We start from the raw sequence: 17603 nt of genomic DNA, 5'->3' as shown, positions 1-17603 counted from the left end.
TTCGTCAATTTTTAAGTAAAAAAAAACTGAAAAAAAAAAATTTAAGTATCACTTTTACTGAAAGTGAGGTAGTGAAGAACAACTACGGCCAGCAAAGATTAATTTTTAGGCTTGCACACTCGATACAAAAGAAAGCCACACAACCATACATACTTCACCCAAGCTCTATTACATCAATCATATAAAATATAAGTGCTCACTCCATCACAACTTTATTTAGTACACACATGCTAGATTCCGTTTACGACTCAGCCTAAGCAACTGTGACGCAGCCACCATCACCGCATTCGGCAAAGGCCTTACCAACATTCGGGCCTTCAGTCTTGATGATTTCACAGCTCCAGCCTTCTCCACATTTGCATGAAGCACCGGTCATACCTTTTGTTATAGTGCACTTCCCAGTAGTAGAGGACCCAATCTCACATGAACAGCCTTCACCGCACTTAAGGAAAACCTTACCGGCATCTGGACCTTCAGTTTTGGTAAGTATACAACTCCATCCTTCCCCACAGTTGCAGATGACACCATCGGTTTTAACTTCAGTTGTGCTGCAATGAAATCCAATAGATTTATATCAATTAGCTCAAAGCCTCAAAATGAAAATCGAAAACTGGAATTGAAAATTGCGGTGAAATTAAGATTCCATGCCTCACTTGCTAGTTCCAACAAAATAAAAAAGACTACCTGAAAGTAGCACCTTCGACGCATTTATTGTCTCCGCAACAACTCTTCCCGGTGGTTTCAGCCATGATATATATAGTCAACTTGCAAACTCAACCTCTTTTCTCTTCTGATTGCTGTGGCTTTTCCTCTTTGCTTGTTCTATAACACAAGCCACTGGTACTAGTCCAACTTTATATATGAAAAACTTACTTGTGAAATGATGATAAAGGAATATCGGGGACCGATCATTCTAGAGAATGCGGGAGTCGGGACACATCACCACTAAAACGAGTGGCCGACAACCTTTAAGGATGCCACAGATTTCAAGAATTTCAAAAGTAGGCAGCTCGTATGTAGGTGTCTAATTTGGGTGCGCCAGATTGAAACCGAATTAACATCTGTCTTGAGTTTTAATTAAAATAAGCTAAATTCGGATTTGCTGTGGATAATCCAAATAGGTCTTTTCTTTTTTGAACTAAGGACGAGTAAATAGAAATTTTTTAATTCGGATTTGTTGTGGGTATAACCAAGCTAAATTCGGATTTGCAATACAACACAAGTGCAAGCTTTCACACTTTTCAGCCCACAAAATTTAATCACAAGCAAGTTATCCGCCTCACCACAGTTTCGAGACAGAAAACATATCAGATTCAGAAAGAGTTTACAATCCCATGATCAAACGTAGTGCGCTCTTCATTTGGGAACTGAAGAATAAAGCCATTGAACCATCTGATCTTGAAGAAAAAAAATCAGTGCCTGGAGAAAGAAAGAACCAAATATAGCATTACCAAGGCTAAGCAACACTTACATATTTATATTAGAAAAAATATAAGCAGACTATGTTTCTTATGACAAATTGCTTAGCACTGTCTACTTCAACAAGTAATGAATTCCAAGTTGCTGGACAAATAGTTTAAACTAAGATCACTAGTAGGTTGCCTAAATCTCAACAAAAATGCCCCAACAAATAATCAAATTTAGCTCAGCACAACTTTATTCATAAGTTTACTAGGAATAATTGTGAATAAAGAAGCAAGTGACACCAAGCAACAGGCATACAAATGGTTTCCACGGGTAATGATCAACCGTGACATTTTAACACATCCTTTTTGTTCGTTTATTTAAGAAAGTTATGTAACATGCAAGTGCTCTTCATTTGGATATTTCAAACTCTTGTTTGAATCCTTGGATGTAACAGAAAAAGTGCTCAGTTAGAGTCCTTAGATGTGATGAAAAGTATAGCTATAAGAGTGATGCCAACAGGAAAAAATTACCTTATTTATTACATCTCAACATGGTCCCAATTAATCTGCCTGTCCTCAAACCCGTAATCTGATTGTTGAAGCTTGTTGCGGCTCAACTTGCTCATCGTGGAAAGCCCTGAAAGATGGAAAGAATTATGAATTAAAAATTTTATTATGCTGTGTAAGATCAAATATACCAAATACTTCGATGCAAAAATGTGAAATCTAAAACAAGCATGTTTCCCCTCATACAAAAGTAGCACCTGGCATGTGAGATGCGACATACCATGCCTCGGCACTCCCATATCTTATGAACATGCTTATAGTGTGCTAATGCATACAAACTATCATTACTTCAAGAAGTATCAAGGTGGAAGACTTCCCTAGTTTCGTGCTCTGTTTTACAGCCTATGCCTATGCCAAAAGGATTTTGATTTAAGATCAAGAGTTCACCAACGAATGGATAAAATACATAATATTCACATGGTCATGCATGATGCAAATCCCCGACATGGTAACTGGAAGGACTCGGGAGCTTGATTCTCAAATGCAATAACTCATAGTTGAAATGCAACTTTTATAGTGTATGATAGACAAGATCGGCACTATGGTGAAAAAATGGACCCTCGATAGCCGTATATTGTCACTCTTTAATAGACCAAAGGTGACTGTACGTGTGAGAGATTTTTTTACAGGCTAAGGGATTTTTGATAGTACATCTTTTCTTTTAACAGAAATTCCAGGAAGACCAAAAATGAATAGACTGGTAGAACTGTGACAGTTGGAAAGGCAGACGCATTCGATCTGACGACTCATCTTAAGTTGTATTGATGCCCATAATAGCCAGTTTTAATAATGAGGTAGAAAGAATCAGGAACGAAATTTTTGTAGGATTATGGACGTACCTTCGACCATTCTGTAAAGAGCAGACCACCATCTATCTCTAGGAACCTGGTGTTGATCTAGCGTCTCTTCAATAGATTTATCATGCTTTCCTTCCAAAACTCCCTGCAAAGTGATGACGGCGTCCTTCGTTCTCTTGACGATATTGTTATCGTCTTCAATTTCCAAGTCTTCCAGATCATTGAGTGAAGAACTGAGGCTAACTCCAAGAGCCAACTGGGCAGCAGCAGCAAATTGAGAAGAAGCCAACCATCTTCTATGCCCATCTTGCCTTCTCGCCTCTTCTTTACCTGTTCTACTACTAATGACCAAGCTACGTAAGTATTCCGCATTTGCAGCACCTGTACTTTGGACCATCTTAGAGAAAGAGCTCTCATCATTTGACAAAAGTTCTTCTGGGGTATCAAATTCTGAAACCTGGATAGATAAGTTAAACAAAGACTCAAAACATATTGAAACTGCACACATAATATGGCACTGGTCTGTGGTTCGGGGATAACAACTGTTAAAACATGCCCGCTCCATCCAAGGACGAAAAACTTAGCAAGAGTTTGATTAACGAGCAGCGGTCCAAAATAAAACTTGAACATGATAAAAATCAAGAAAGCCTCTATAATATCCTTATAATATCTGCTCAATCAATAATATTCTTCTATATGTTGTTAAGGTAAACTGTGGTGGATGTGTAGAAATTAACATATCAATCAAGAGGTATGTTGACTCGATGTTACTGCTCATGTGGAGCCCACTAGTGAAGGATCCAAGGGTCTGAATTCTTGGGAGAGTGACGCCCACACTACAAACATCTTGGCTGAAAGCACCCTGCTGCAAAATCTGTGCCCGCCGAAGGAGAACCATGTTATAAGTCATTGTTGATTTTTAACCAACTTTTGATGAGCCAGAGGTTTCAGAAGAAAATTGATTCATGTGGAGGATAATTACCATGGCATGAATAGGATCATGTCCTCAACAAACTATCTTATTTGATAATCCCATGAGGTCCCTAATAAGCAAATTTCTAGGTTCAAGGGGATCAAATTTTATACCCAATGGTAAATTGAAATAATATTATCCACGAACAATCCCCAACTATTAAGTAGATGCTATACTAAGATTCATCAAAAATGAATTACCTAGCAGATAGCAAGGACAAATATAAGCAATCAAGTAACAAGCTTTGAAGAATATAAACCTGGCCAGCATCAAGGAGGAGAACACGATCGCAGTCGATTATGGTATTCAGTCGGTGAGCAATAATGAGCATGGTACATGATTTAAATTCTTCTCTAATAGTTTTCTGGATAAGAGCATCAGTTCTAACATCAACAGCTGCTGTTGCTTCATCAAGAACAAGTATCTTAGATCTCCGTAAAAGCGCACGGGCAAGACTCAACAGTTGCCTCTGTCCTACACTGAAATTTTCCCCCGATTCTGTAACCTGCAAATACAGCAAGGTAAATATCATACTTCTAGTTAGCACCAACTTTTAAGTAAACAGTATAATTATAGGTATGTAGTTATATAAAGGATTTAATTGAAGTATAATAGCTACATTCTTCAGTTTATGGTTTCTAAGTGAAAGTAGTTATAAAGATACTCATGTTGAACAATCAAATTACTGAACATTGAGAATGAAAGAGGGTCGAGCATTTACCTCAGCATCAAGACCTAAAGAGTTTCTTCTAATGACATCCTTCAGATGTGCTCTCTCTAAAGCCTCCCAAAGGTTAGCATCATTGTGCTCATTAAAAGGATCAAGATTAAATCGGACAGTTCCTGGATGATATAAAGGATGTGATCAGAAGAATAAAGCAAACTTTGAGAATGAAAGAGGGTCGCTGAACGATAGTAGGCCTGCATTTTTATGGCCCCATCAACAGCAGTGGATATATTCCTAACACCCTCATGCATTCCTTGTTTTAGAATAGAGTACTACTAACATTGGGAACTACATACCTGAGAAGAGAACTGGAGACTGTGGAATAATTCCGAGTACTTTACGCAGATCTGTTAGACCAAACTTCGCAACATCATAACCATCAATCAAGATTCTTCCTCTTTCCAATTCAACTATTCGAAATAAAGCATTGAGCATACTAGATTTCCCAGCGCCAGTTCTCCCAACTATTCCAACCTTCTCGCTGGGAGAGATTGTGAAAAACAAGCCATGCAGGACAGGAGGAAGTTCAGCCCTGTACCTCAAGACAACATCCTCAAACTTGATTGATCCTGAAGAAGGCCATCCTGGTGGGGGTCGGTTGCTCTCAATAACAGCCGGAGCCTCTGAAGGTAAATCAATATACGTGCCTACCCTTTCCACAGCATTTAGACTGTTCTCAGCCAGACTTCCTAATCTAAGAGCACTTGTCAACAGGTTTGTTATATTTAAGGCATAACTAAGAAGAAGACCCATTGAAGATGCAAATGCCACTTGGTCCACCGCCCGCTCATTTTGCATGACAGCAAAAGTTGCTGTTAACCAAATCATCAGGCCTCCCACGGTTTCCAAACGGATACCAAGCCAGCGGTTAGCGCTCATGTTTACAAGGGTGTATCTGATATTATTGTCCATCGATTTCCCATTAATTTTAGACATCCGATCATAGGCTTGGTATGCACGAATGGTTGATAGACCATTTAAAGCTTCTCCAAATTGTGCATAGACAGGAGATCTTGAAATGGAATCTAACCGTTTTACTTCACGTGATGTGCTCTGGAGACCAAAAATGATGCTCTCAGTATTATTTTTAAAGAAAAGAAGAAGATGAAAGAACAGAATAGAAAAGGAAAAGAAAATCAACATGCTTGCTACTGTACAGAATATTTATTTCCAATATCTGGAACACATCACAATGGGGTCAAATAGGTTACTTGAGTTTTAAAACAGATCTGATTTTTTGGAGGATGATCCCAATACCCCACCATGGAGAACATCCTCGTCTACATTTTTGTAAGAATAATAAGAGTAATACGATGACAATTTGTACTTTTTTGTCTGTCATATTTCCTAAAAAGGTGGTAAATGAGACCAAGTAAAAACACGCAGGAATGTGTCTTATCAAATCAGCATTACTTGAAAATTATGAGTACCTGATAATATAGATAGGCTGAATAAAACACGATCAGGAGTGGCATTATCGCCCACAAGGATATGGTGCTCACGATGCCTATCAGCACAAATGTAGAAATGAGCTGAAATCCTTGGGTGAAAAACATATTCACGTATATAGCAACATTTCGATCTATGTCACCCAGATCCTTCGCGAATCTATTGATTACCCGCCCAATTGGATTAGTGTGGAAAAATAACATTGGAGATCGCAGTATAGAGTGTAGCATCGCATCATGCAATCTTTTGGCAGCGTAAAGACTTGATATGATCAACCAATAAGAGTTTGTCAAGCTGATTAGGACCTGAAAGATAACAAAAAAAAAAGGGAATGGGCTTCTAAGTAGCTGGTAATCACACAACAATATACTTACGGGGAAAAAACATGAAAAACTAGTTGACTCAAAGAGAAGGACAAAATATTTGAGTATCCTTACTCCAATGAAACTAAACAATAACCACCAAAATCAACCATGAACCATCTATCGCTAACAGTTATATTTTCTCCCCCCTTGAAAACTAAGATTTTCACTTTCGACCACATTCTCAAATCTCAAGTAACTTACCAGAACTGAGAAGATAATGAATAAAAGAGCGAACAGTTTAAAGTTGGAAGTGGCATACTTCTGCATTTTTACCTGACCAAAAGAGAGCAAAGCATAAACCAAATTGTAGAAGCCTGGGCCGTGGGTTTTGGCGGTGCTCCTATCAGTCCACGCACTCAACCACGTACTACTCAATATTCGGAGAACTTCAGTTGACACATAGCAGGAAAAGAGGATCATAACAACCCATAAGCCTCCTAATGCATTCTTATACCTGCAAAAAGGTTTTATGTCATCACACAGAACTTGGTAGAAGCTTATTATCTATTAAAAGAATCGTTCACAGAAAACATGCATAGAAAGGTTATGTTTCACTGAAACTACTAAATTCAATTTTCAAAGACTCCTTCACTAAAAGAAGGTCCCATACTGATAGAAGAAAAAGAAACATTATGATACAAGTTTAACATATAAGGAAGATATTTTCAGAATCTACTTTTAGAGGACAAATGTGTCACATGTGCCACCTGAAAATAAGTTCCCCAAAAACAAAAGGATAAACACAAACAAATGAATGGAAAAACCACCAGAATTCTGTATGTATCCTGCTGTGCGTGGACATTTCTTTCAGCAAAATAAGCTTTCACCACAGTATGAAATGTGGTTGGATATGAATCTTTACCTCATCAGAACATTCCAACTGACGACACCTGTTTCTCGTTCCTCTTGCTTGACAAGCACGGTCTTGCCTTTTCCCCCTTTAGTTGTTTGACTAACACTCTTTGGCATCCCATTCACTTCACCATTGGTTGGAGGACCCTTTTCCTCAGGTATCTCAAGGTCTTTCTTTTCTTCTACATGCTCCTCCATCTTGCCCGCATTTTCCATTAGGCTTTGAAACAATATCCCATTATTTGTTAGTTCCTCAAATGTTCCTTCCTCTTTCACCATACCATCATGAACCAGAAGAATTCTGTCCACCTGGGGAAGAAAATGGAGTTGGTTTGTGACAAGCACTCTGGTTCTGCCTTGCAATTCTTCTTTGATACATTTATCAAAAACCTGAAAAATGAGAGATCGTTCAGTTTGTAAGATAAAAAATTTTTTCGAAAAGAAATGAATGATGAAACTGAAGAGGTAAGGAAGTTTGCATATCTACTAGTACATTTTATTTCTAGGCAACATCAGATACATTTCTCTAGTTTCTTTTTGTTTTGTTACTCTGAAAGACGTATTTTCATGGAAAATCAAAAAACCTTTGATGTCAATAAAATTAGCATTTTCAATGAACACTTTCTGCAAGAAGATTAACAAAGAGACAACACGAGGACCTAACCAACTATTTCCAAAAACTGAAACATACTACCTTCAAACAGTGTCGTGTTATTTGTTTTCCAAAAACAGCTAATATAACTACAAAAAATATTGATTGGTTTTTTGATCAACAACCACGATATAATATGTACAAAAACATTTCATTACCTGGCGACCAACATGAGCATCTAGAGCACTTAAAGGGTCATCAAATATGTAAACATCAGAACTGGAGTAGACTGCCCTAGCCATGGAGACTCTTTGCTTTTGCCCACCACTAATATTCACACCTCTTTCTCCAATCTCTGTGAGGTCACCACCCTGATAAAATAGAGTGTGTGAGACAATAAGGATTGCAGATCACAAACTTGTAGGATATAGTGCAGAGGAACATCACGTGCGCAGGACAGGCAACAGACACAAGATACATCACAAATATAACACTCACAGTGAGTACTTCAAAGTCATGTTGCAATGCAGTCACATCTATTGCTTTCTCATAGCGTGCAGCTATGAATGGAGACCCAAACAATATGTTGTCCCGTACCTGGTAAACATGGCTTAGGAGTTATCAGAAGGATAGTGTAATTGACCATATACACCCAAGAAGGCAATAAGAGGAATAAGTATATATAGCTACTTATCCGCTTTCACATCAAATCAAGAAGACAGACATAAGAATTTTCTAACTTACTGTTGAATTGTAGATCCATGAAACCTGTGGAACATAAGCAACGGTTCCTCGAACAACAACCTCGGCATCTACATCTGCAGCTGGAGGTAGTTCCCCAAGCATCGCCGATATCAGTGACGTTTTTCCTTCACCGGTACTGCCAACAACAGCCACCAGGCTACCAACAGGTATCTCTAAATTGATATTTGATAATGTGGGCTTCTCTGCCTGAAAGGCAGATACAGGTACAAACACAGCTAAAGCATTAAAATGCAGACACAAACACATGAATAACATCAAGGTTTTTAGAAATTAATTACATTAGAAGCTAATTGACAATTGATTTTCAAGTAGTTGGCAAATTTAACAAAAGATCTGAAATATAAGGCGATACTAATCATCAGGTGAATACCTCTGTTCTCAACTAGTGATGGATTCAAATGAAGCAACCCTTTCAAGCTTTTAGTTAAACACATTTAAATGAAAGAAAGCCAGTAAAGTAAAACAGTAAACATAGACCAAATATGAAACAAATTATTTGGATCCCAAGATATGTTTCCATCCTTGGTTTGTACTTGGCTAGTCATCAAAGCAAACCTAAAATCACAGTACAAATTTCAATCAGTTTGCATTAACTCGAAAGCCAAACCTTCGAATCCCAGGAAAAGGTGCCATTCTTGATTGAAATAGCTGGAAGACTTGGCTCAAGTGGTGGGTTAGGCATAAGAAGTCTCTCTTCAGCTAAGAATAATTCCTCAAGACGTTTCAGCGACACATTTGCATTTACAACCTGTCAAACAGATTTGAAACAATTTTGAGTTCTTAACTATGCCTCTAGGCACATCAAATCACAATGACATATTATACGGTACTAGGAGTAGTCCTTTTCTCCAATAATGCGTCTGAGGTTTCTAATTAACAAGGCCCGAAATATTATTGTTGACTGAAAAAACGTGGTAGCTGCAGCTCTGGTCCCCAAATCATAAGATACACAGATAAAAGAGAAACAAAAATATAAGAATAACAAGCAGCACCTGTGTTATCAAATTAGGAAGCATGAATAAAGGGAATCTTAACACTGCGAACAGCGAAAGTGATGTAAATGCCCTCGCTGGTGTTAAATCCCCACCAAGCAAAGTGAACATCCCAAATGAGATCACAGTAACCACAACTGGAATGCTGTTCAAGAGGAACATATTACACTGCAAGAAGAAGGAGAAACATTTAAGAGAAATGTAAAGCAAATAAGTGGGATAACTAAGACCTATACTTATGCAAGAAAAGCCTATTCATGATGTTCCTAAATACCCAATTTATTTGTATAAAACACAAAGAAAGTCAAACAAGCAGAGGACCACGTTATTATGACTAAGTTCGATCCTTATGCATATCATTTCATATCTGAAACGAAAATCAATCAATGTTGCCATGAGCTTAGACCTAGCAAGTTTTTCTACCCTACCGCTGATAGTAGTTGGGCTTTTCGGAACCACGAGAGCTCATCATCACGGACGCCTTGAATTTTAGATTGGAAGCTCCCCTCCCATGCATAGCATCTATTTACAAATCCATATAAATAGTCAGAATCATCACTCTCAACAATAATAATTTGTGTTTAAGAGTAACAGTTATCTAAAACCATACTTGACAGTGTCCATTGCAGCCAAAATTTCACTCATAAAACCGATTCTCTTGTCAGTACGTTGAAGACCCTCCTTAGACAACTTTTGCATTTTGCTTACCACAAAGGCCTGTTCCCCACAGAGATTAAAATAGAAATAAATAACAGTGAGAATAATAATAAGAAGTTCATATGAAGGAGAACGGAGAAGACACAAATGCAATTGCAGCTGTTAATATAACAAATCAACCAGCAACCTTATACCAAAGGAATTCGAGTTACACGATATGTATCAACTCACTCCCCTATCAGTAGTTGCAGTCAGTTTGCTCTTCTACTGAAGACATTTAAATGTGCCTCGCAGGAAAATATTCTAATGTTTTACATGTGGCACACATTCATTTAATTTAGTAATGGTTACCCTAAGGCTGTTTCCTGTTTAAAGAGATTTTTCTAGAACCTAAGGATACCACCTACCTGAAAAAACTTTAAAATAGAAATCAATCAAATGAATTCATAATAAGCTACATATAAATTTCAGATCTCCAACACTCCTACATTACTTCTACTCTGGCTAACAGATTTTCATAACAAAAATCTACAATGTGATTTTACATCTCATCCAATTCTAATGAGAGGGAGAGAGATACCTGTAAAGGAAACATCAAGACCAGCATCAAAGAACCTAACAGCGAAGCAACACCAAGTTCATTGTACAGAAGAACCATGGAAATGATGATACGGAATGGCGCTGACCATAAACTGTTTAGCTGTTGGCATATTTGCTGAAACAAGAAACAATTCATTAGCGTTCATGTCTAATTGTCTACTGACAGATGGGTGTTAATATCTTGACCTTAAATCGGGTTTGCTGTTACCCAAGAGATACAAATTAATAATGGAATATAGATTCATACACATTTAGCTTCTCAACCACTATCAGAATTATAAATCTAAACCGAGGTCACCTTGGCGGTAACATTATCTGAACTTATGCTTCAAAAAAAAAAAAAACTGAACTCGCGAGTATGTGAATGGCACTAGCAACAACATGAAATTGAGTTGGAAGAAGACATTTCCATTTATATTTCACCCATCATTTTGATCCCCAAACCAAATTGATCTGATACTCTGAATTAGAACTTGGGGATCGGGGATGCACTGGTCACAGTGGACTAGGCATAAAGGATTCCTGAAGTGTGTCAAATAACATTTCCTTATGCTCTCCTCCACTGGTATCATACGTATGTATGTGTACATGTGTGTGTGTGTGTGTGTGTGAGAGAGAGAGAGAGAGAGAGAGAGAGAGAGAGAGAGAGAGAGAGTGCCTGAAGAGCTTCGGCATCTGTGGTCATCAAGTTGGTAATTTTTCCAGAAGGGAACTTCCTGCGCCCTTCATGTGTTAATCTCAATGATTTGCGAAACACAGCAGCAACCTGAAATTGAAGAGATACATATTTAAATGTGTATACACTCAGGAACAACTCTTATTGACCACCATGGGTTAAGATTAACAACAAAAGTAAACACATATGACATATGAAGAATGCAGAGTCAAATATGTTAAAACATGACTTTCGATATCTAATAGAGAAAATAGACCAATTCAGCAGTTATGAAATCCATTTTACAATTAAAATGGAAACTTGGATCCCAACATCTGAAAAGAGAATATGATGATTTTTTACAAGAAAAAATATAAACATTTCAGAATCAGGGGTATTGATTGAATTGGTTGTGCCTGGCTGAGATTTGGCCTTCAGTTGATTATGAAAGTTCCTGGTCAGGCTGGGGACAGACTGATTGCTGGCTAGTCAGCCATGACTTAACATTTGGAAGCGGGAAAAAAAAATGGAAGATTTATAGAAAACAGAAGGGAATCAAAGACCTAAGTTCCGCGAGAAATAAGAAGTTAGCTCCAAAAAAAAAATGGAAAAGACTAGGTGATCCCAAACTCGAAGCCTAGTCTAGGCCTCACAATGTCCGGAAGAAACAATTTGAAGACCAGCCAAGAAATTGTACATCATCAACAATGAAAGTTTCCAGAGAAACTTCATTCCGGGTGAAAATACTGTGCATATTGAACTCTTCCTTAAAATCTAAGAGTTCCAATCAAATTTGATAACAGCTAATGTAACCAAACATAAAAACCTGTACAAAAGATTGTCAATTCAATTTAAATATCATACCAATGTTGCTCTTAGGCGATAACCCACACGCATGACATTCTGGAAATATTGAGCTTCAGAAAGCACCCCTAGGACCTGCAAAATAAAAAACTCAAGTTAAAAAAGCAAATATGAAACTTTCAGTGAAATTAAGAAATTTATTTCAGAATATTGAATGAACTTCGAAATTTTCATTGGCTTCAAGATATATACTGCCATGACTTGGAAAGAAAAGGTAACATAATAGCTGAGTAGATAACAGCGAACCCAACACAAACACTAAACACTTACAATCTTCAACAACTTACTTGGATTCAAATTTAGAAATTCTCATGTTCACATGTCAATCCCTATGATGCAATGGAACATTGTTTTTTATGCATCTAGGATTCAGAAACCACGAGAACAATAAGCTAAGTAAATGGAGAATATCATAAAAATCCTTGTGCGGCAATATTCTATTTTTGAGGAGATATTGAATCAAACTTCAGAAAAGGAATTAAAGATATGCAAGTAACTATCCATACCACTCCGACAAAAATTAAGAAAGCATAGATGTAGCCAATCCTAGCTGGCTCCCCTGCTTGCATAGACTGGATAATTGTAACAAATTGTCAAAAAAGAAAAAAAAGAAAAAAACGTTAATTTATCAAATAGGAGGCATTGGTAAGAAAGACTAACCTGTAAGAGGAGATTAAGCATGACGGGCCCCACAAATTGAGAAAGATCATTTCCAATCTAGAAAGTGATTAAGCAGAGATTAGTACTGTAGAAATAGCTTTGACGACATAATAATAATAATATAAAAAATGAATTCAATTAAGATGCAGTTAAGAAGAGTTTAAGATATTCATTTTAACCAAATGGACATCACCACATAGTACAATAAGGGGTTCGCACCTTAAAGAAACCTCCCAACCAGAACCTAGAAAGAAAACATAAAAGAATGTGATCAGGTCCTGACTAATATAATCATAACATAGTACACAACAACATGGATAACAGCAAATGAATTTAGGGTATTACCCAAGAGGGGTTGACAGCGAGTCATGGAAAAACTTATAAACTAAGCAGCAATCCTACCTTCCTCCAAGACTACTATTTAGAGCTCTCAACAACCATGGCCTGGGTTTTTGGGATTCCTTAAGCCAGCAGCTCTGGAATCTACAAAAGCATCATCAAAATGAGATCTCTAGATACATCAAAGATCACAGGAGAACTAACGTTAAGGGAGGCAACATGATGAGTACTTGGCATTCAGTGTCTCAGTCTGGTCCCATGTATCTAATCTCCACACATCCTTCTCAGTTATGGGTCTGCTATAACCTTTCTGCATGAGGGGTGTCATCCACGAGAAGAGTATATCTGCAAGGCGCACAAAAATAGCATCAGATGAGGAAAATCAGCTGAATGTAGCTCAATAAATTTCAAAGGGTTCCGTTTCGGTAATGAAGGAAGACATGAGAATCTTCCCCGAAGATCCAGTCAAACGACTCGGATCCAGACAGCAAGGGGAGGATGCTCGTGCATCGGGCAGATTCTCACAGAAACAAGCACATCGAAGATTAGTACATGAATGGCGAGTGTCAATCTGGTTTATATTCTAGAAACATAATATAATATAGTATAACTTGAATCTGACTTCACAAGAACTCATTAAGAGGATCGCCCCATTAATCATGTGTGATTCAATTTCAAGTTTATCCAAAATGAAGAAGAAATATACAATGCACCAGTAACTTACTGGAAATAATATTCACATGCCTCTCTGGACAAATCTGCTCTCCATCAGGAAGTGATTCATACTCTGTGTTATCAACAAACTCTTCCCTTATCGGAGTGTATCCCGGATATGGATCCACGTTAGGAAGGTATAGAACTGATAGAACTCCAAATAAGATCTGTAGAAAAATGGTATGCGTAGAATGAAAATGTAGTTCATGTGTTTCTGAAGGATACTAAAAAAAAGGATGACTAGTGACCGGTGGTTTCCCTGTATATCAATGGGTATCAGTTCTCAACCAACTTTCAAAAACTAAATAACATTTGAGCAGAACCAAGCTCTATTTATGTCACCCTACAAGCTATGGCCAACTGTAGGCAAATTCCATAGCCCCCTAAAAAGAAGTATGATATACCATGAGCAAAAAAAAAGGACAATATGATGTTAAGTCACATCCACATAAAGATTGTCTATACGAGCCTACCTATAGTAAAGAAGGAGAACCTATAGAGGCAAAAAAAATTTAAGATATTCTCCAGAATGTTTGCTTTCGCGTCTTCAGAACTCTATACCAGTGCTCTCTACAGTAAAAAAAAAAAAAACTGGACAAGCTGAGAGGGATCGCAAAAGCTAGAAAACGAACCTGGCAAACAATTTGACTGGTGTAGACATATAATATAGATCTGCATAGAGAAAATACAAGTTTGAGAATCCATAACCCTTCCATGTTTACAACCCAGCAAGGTGAACATAATAATCAGACTACAGTATTCTTTTCTGGTTTATGTCAATGTCCACGATAGTAGTGACATGGTTACAAGAAAAGGATATTCTGATCTGTGAAATCTTGGACGACCAATTATCATAAGCCATGGTAAACATTTCTAATTGGTTATTTAAATTGTACATGTGATGGGTTATGATGCTGCCAAGTGATGAACATGCATCTTTTCTTATTTTAGTTGATAGATGTTTCCGTGAATATAGCAAATTCTACTCTAGTTGTTCATTGTTACATAAATCTTGTCTCAGGCTTCAATTAGTTGAGTTCTTCTCAAAAAGAATTAAAAAACTCATGAAAACTTAAAATAATAGAACAAGCTTCAATTGGTTGAGTCTTCTCAAAAAGAATGAAAAAACTCATGAAAACTTGAAATAATACAACAAAAATGAGAAATAAAGGTAAAGAAAAGAAATGAGAAAGATGGGAAATCATGATAAGTGAATAAGGTGTTGTAATGTTTCAGATAAATGTCAGAGATAGCAAATACAATTTGGACTAAACATTACATACCACTTTCAAAAATTTATGAGCAAAACCTGAATGGACAACTTACGGATTTTGGTATTCTTTCACAGAGAGGACAAGATTAAGCATAACAACATCCCCTACTAGCACATAAATGACTCCAAATCGAACATACCAACGGAATTCGCGGATGTAGATTTTAGTTTCTAGAACAAGCATAACCAGCATTGAGCACCACGCAAGAGCCTCAATGGCAAGAGAAAACATCTGATGTAGGATTACGAAACAAAGGTAAAATCACATCAGTCATGAAATATATTCAAACAGTATAGCAGGATCAAGTACAATGTATCTTCTACTAATTATCAGGTAATCAGAACAAACAATGGTATTTCTTATAATCCTCCAGCATTCTGGGACTTGAAGTAATTCATTTGCTTAATTACTATATAATCTTGCTTCAATACTGGAATTTTAAACATAAGGTGATGGTAGTGTTTTCTCAATGTAGAATAAAAGCGATTAGGTTTGGGACATAATAGAGTTCTTGATGGGTTTCTTAGAAGTTGAACAATATCTCCATCAGTTCTCCCCCTACTAGAGATAGTTACAGAGGCCAATCTAGCATAAACAACACCACTATATACCACATCAGTAAATTCTGCAGATTTTCTAAATACAGTATCTGTAAGAGAGATTACAAGCTCATATCAAACCACAAAATTACAACTTCTTTTAAAAAGTACAAGACTCAACTAAAAACAAAGTGAGGAATTAAAAATGCCCACCTCATATGGAGCCAGTGCAGATTGTCCATCAACATTCAAAACTGACATGCCCGTAACCAACCGATACAATGGCTCCCCAACACAATAAGCAGCTAAAACCCCCAAAAAGTAATTGAAGTAATTCGATCTCAGCATCAACCTCTTGACCGTAACATCCTTTATCGTTTTCCATATTCGATACACGCAGAGACTGAAAAGAACTAAATGCGTAAACGAAATCACCAAAGTATCAATTCCACAAGGCGTATAAACACCAAATGCATTTGTCACAACTTTCGCCCACACCCCATTCTCCACAGGCTTACAATACCAAAGTAATGGCTTAAACCCCATTGTTTTCTGCACTTCTAAACACATAATCCAATCACTCCTCAATCCACATGCGATTTCTGCAACATGTAGAATCTTATCAAAACCTGTCCAAGTAGAACTAAAAAATGTTGACTAATATTAACATATATACTCTGATCTTTCTGCCAATTTCTCTGGTTTCTTTCATCATCAAATTCGTGGGATCAAGAATCAAGAATTAGGGAAGAACATATTACACATTTCATAAACAGAAGACTTAGAAATGTTCGTGAGATCAGATGGAAAAACTGAGCAAGGATAATATAATATATAATAAGAATGCAGGGAAATAAAAGAAAAAAGCTGGTTATACCTATTGGAGGGAGATGAATGGATGGAGAAAAGGTTCGATCTGATCTGATGATTTCGATGCTTCGTTCTCCTCCTCCTCCTGCCCCGGTCGAAGTTGAAGACAAAAACCCTTTTAAAACCATGAATCGTCATTGCTGACGAGGTGAGGAAGAAGATTCCGGCCTGAGACCCAACGAAAGAAATAAAATATAAAATAAATGAATACACTATACAGTATTGTTTAATCTATTGCTGGAAAAGACAGCTGAATCTACCATTAACGTTTTAAAGTACTTTGTGACATGGGAAGCAGTACACACTACACACCACTTGCCAAACAGACAAGGGGTGTCTTATTTGGAGGAAGTATGTGCGACCAAGTCGATATGTATCCTTTGCAATTCCATTCAGAATCAACATACCACATCATCGTCTCCATTTTCTTGAAACAAAATGTAATAATAAGATAAACCTTTTTACAACTCTGTCTTATCGATTTCAGAGGTAAAACAAAAAAAGATCTGACTGAATGCTACCGAAATGGTAATGAAAGAGAAAGCTATAAAAGATTACAAAGACAGATCACAGGTTTAAAGTGATGATCAGTCACTATTTAAAGACGGTGTTGTAGTAGTGTCCGTACAGACAGTCTGGCCAACACGTCACTCTCAACAAATAACTAAATGACAGTTATACAGCCTGTCATGATTACAGCAAACACGGGAAAACTATGGGCACCTATAATTGTGCCCTCAAGGTGAGCTGAGAAGGAGACTGAACACTCAGCTTGTGACGCAGAAAATCAAAACGTTGTGAAGACAAGTCTTTGGTGAAGATATCAGCAACAAGCTCGTTTGTTGAAACATATACAATACGCAAAGTCTTGGACTGTATAAGCTCTCGAACAAAGTGAAAATCCGAAGCAACATGTTTCATCTTACTATGGAGAACAGGACTAGAG

General features: G+C 37.3%; 1 protein-coding gene across 4 annotated transcripts; it reads right to left on the bottom strand.

Annotated features, from left to right (window-relative positions):
• Positions 1-27: 27 nt before the first annotated feature.
• Positions 28-16825, bottom strand: LOC113290692 (ABC transporter C family member 2-like). 4 transcript variants are annotated; one of them, XR_003331595.1, is made up of 30 exons: positions 16665-16825; positions 16001-16389; positions 15301-15479; positions 14607-14646; positions 13985-14141; positions 13491-13605; positions 13324-13404; positions 13141-13165; positions 12922-12978; positions 12768-12833; positions 12262-12336; positions 11401-11508; positions 10723-10857; positions 10096-10202; positions 9914-10007; positions 9486-9653; positions 9101-9241; positions 8473-8679; positions 8227-8325; positions 7947-8099; positions 7147-7526; positions 6558-6738; positions 5901-6224; positions 4767-5523; positions 4465-4586; positions 4003-4248; positions 2813-3227; positions 1938-2043; positions 685-1419; positions 28-548 (listed from the first exon to the last, which is right to left on the bottom strand). XR_003331595.1 is itself a non-coding variant. In XM_026540281.1 (29 exons), the coding sequence occupies exons 1-28, from the start codon at positions 16783-16785 to the stop codon at positions 1946-1948; spliced, it is 5040 nt and encodes a 1679-aa protein (XP_026396066.1). In that variant the 5' UTR covers positions 16786-16825; the 3' UTR covers positions 1635-1847; positions 1938-1945. The 4 variants fall into 4 exon arrangements, 1 of the variants encoding a protein (XP_026396066.1); XR_003331596.1 differs by having other exon boundaries at positions 685-1392; XM_026540281.1 differs by lacking the exons at positions 28-548; positions 685-1419 and adding an exon at positions 1635-1847.
• Between the last annotated feature and the right edge of the window lie 778 nt (positions 16826-17603).

This window comes from Papaver somniferum, chromosome 1 (assembly GCF_003573695.1).
Source record: "Papaver somniferum cultivar HN1 chromosome 1, ASM357369v1, whole genome shotgun sequence".
Taxonomy (NCBI): domain Eukaryota; kingdom Viridiplantae; phylum Streptophyta; class Magnoliopsida; order Ranunculales; family Papaveraceae; genus Papaver; species Papaver somniferum.
This window is presented reverse-complemented; position numbering and strand designations above follow the sequence as displayed.

What these genes read in the sequence shown, in the direction of transcription:
- LOC113290692 (XM_026540281.1), bottom strand. Translation starts at nt 16,785, where the DNA reads ATGGTTTTAAAAGGGTTTTTGTCTTCAACTTCGACCGGGGCAGGAGGA. An exon ending in ACTGAGACACTGAATGCCAA is followed by an intron (nt 13,405 to 13,490) that starts GTACTCATCATG and finishes ATGCTTTTGTAG; the next exon opens with ATTCCAGAGCTGCTGGCTTA. An exon ending in GGTTGGGAGGTTTCTTTAAG is followed by an intron (nt 12,979 to 13,140) that starts GTGCGAACCCCT and finishes ATCACTTTCTAG; the next exon opens with ATTGGAAATGATCTTTCTCA.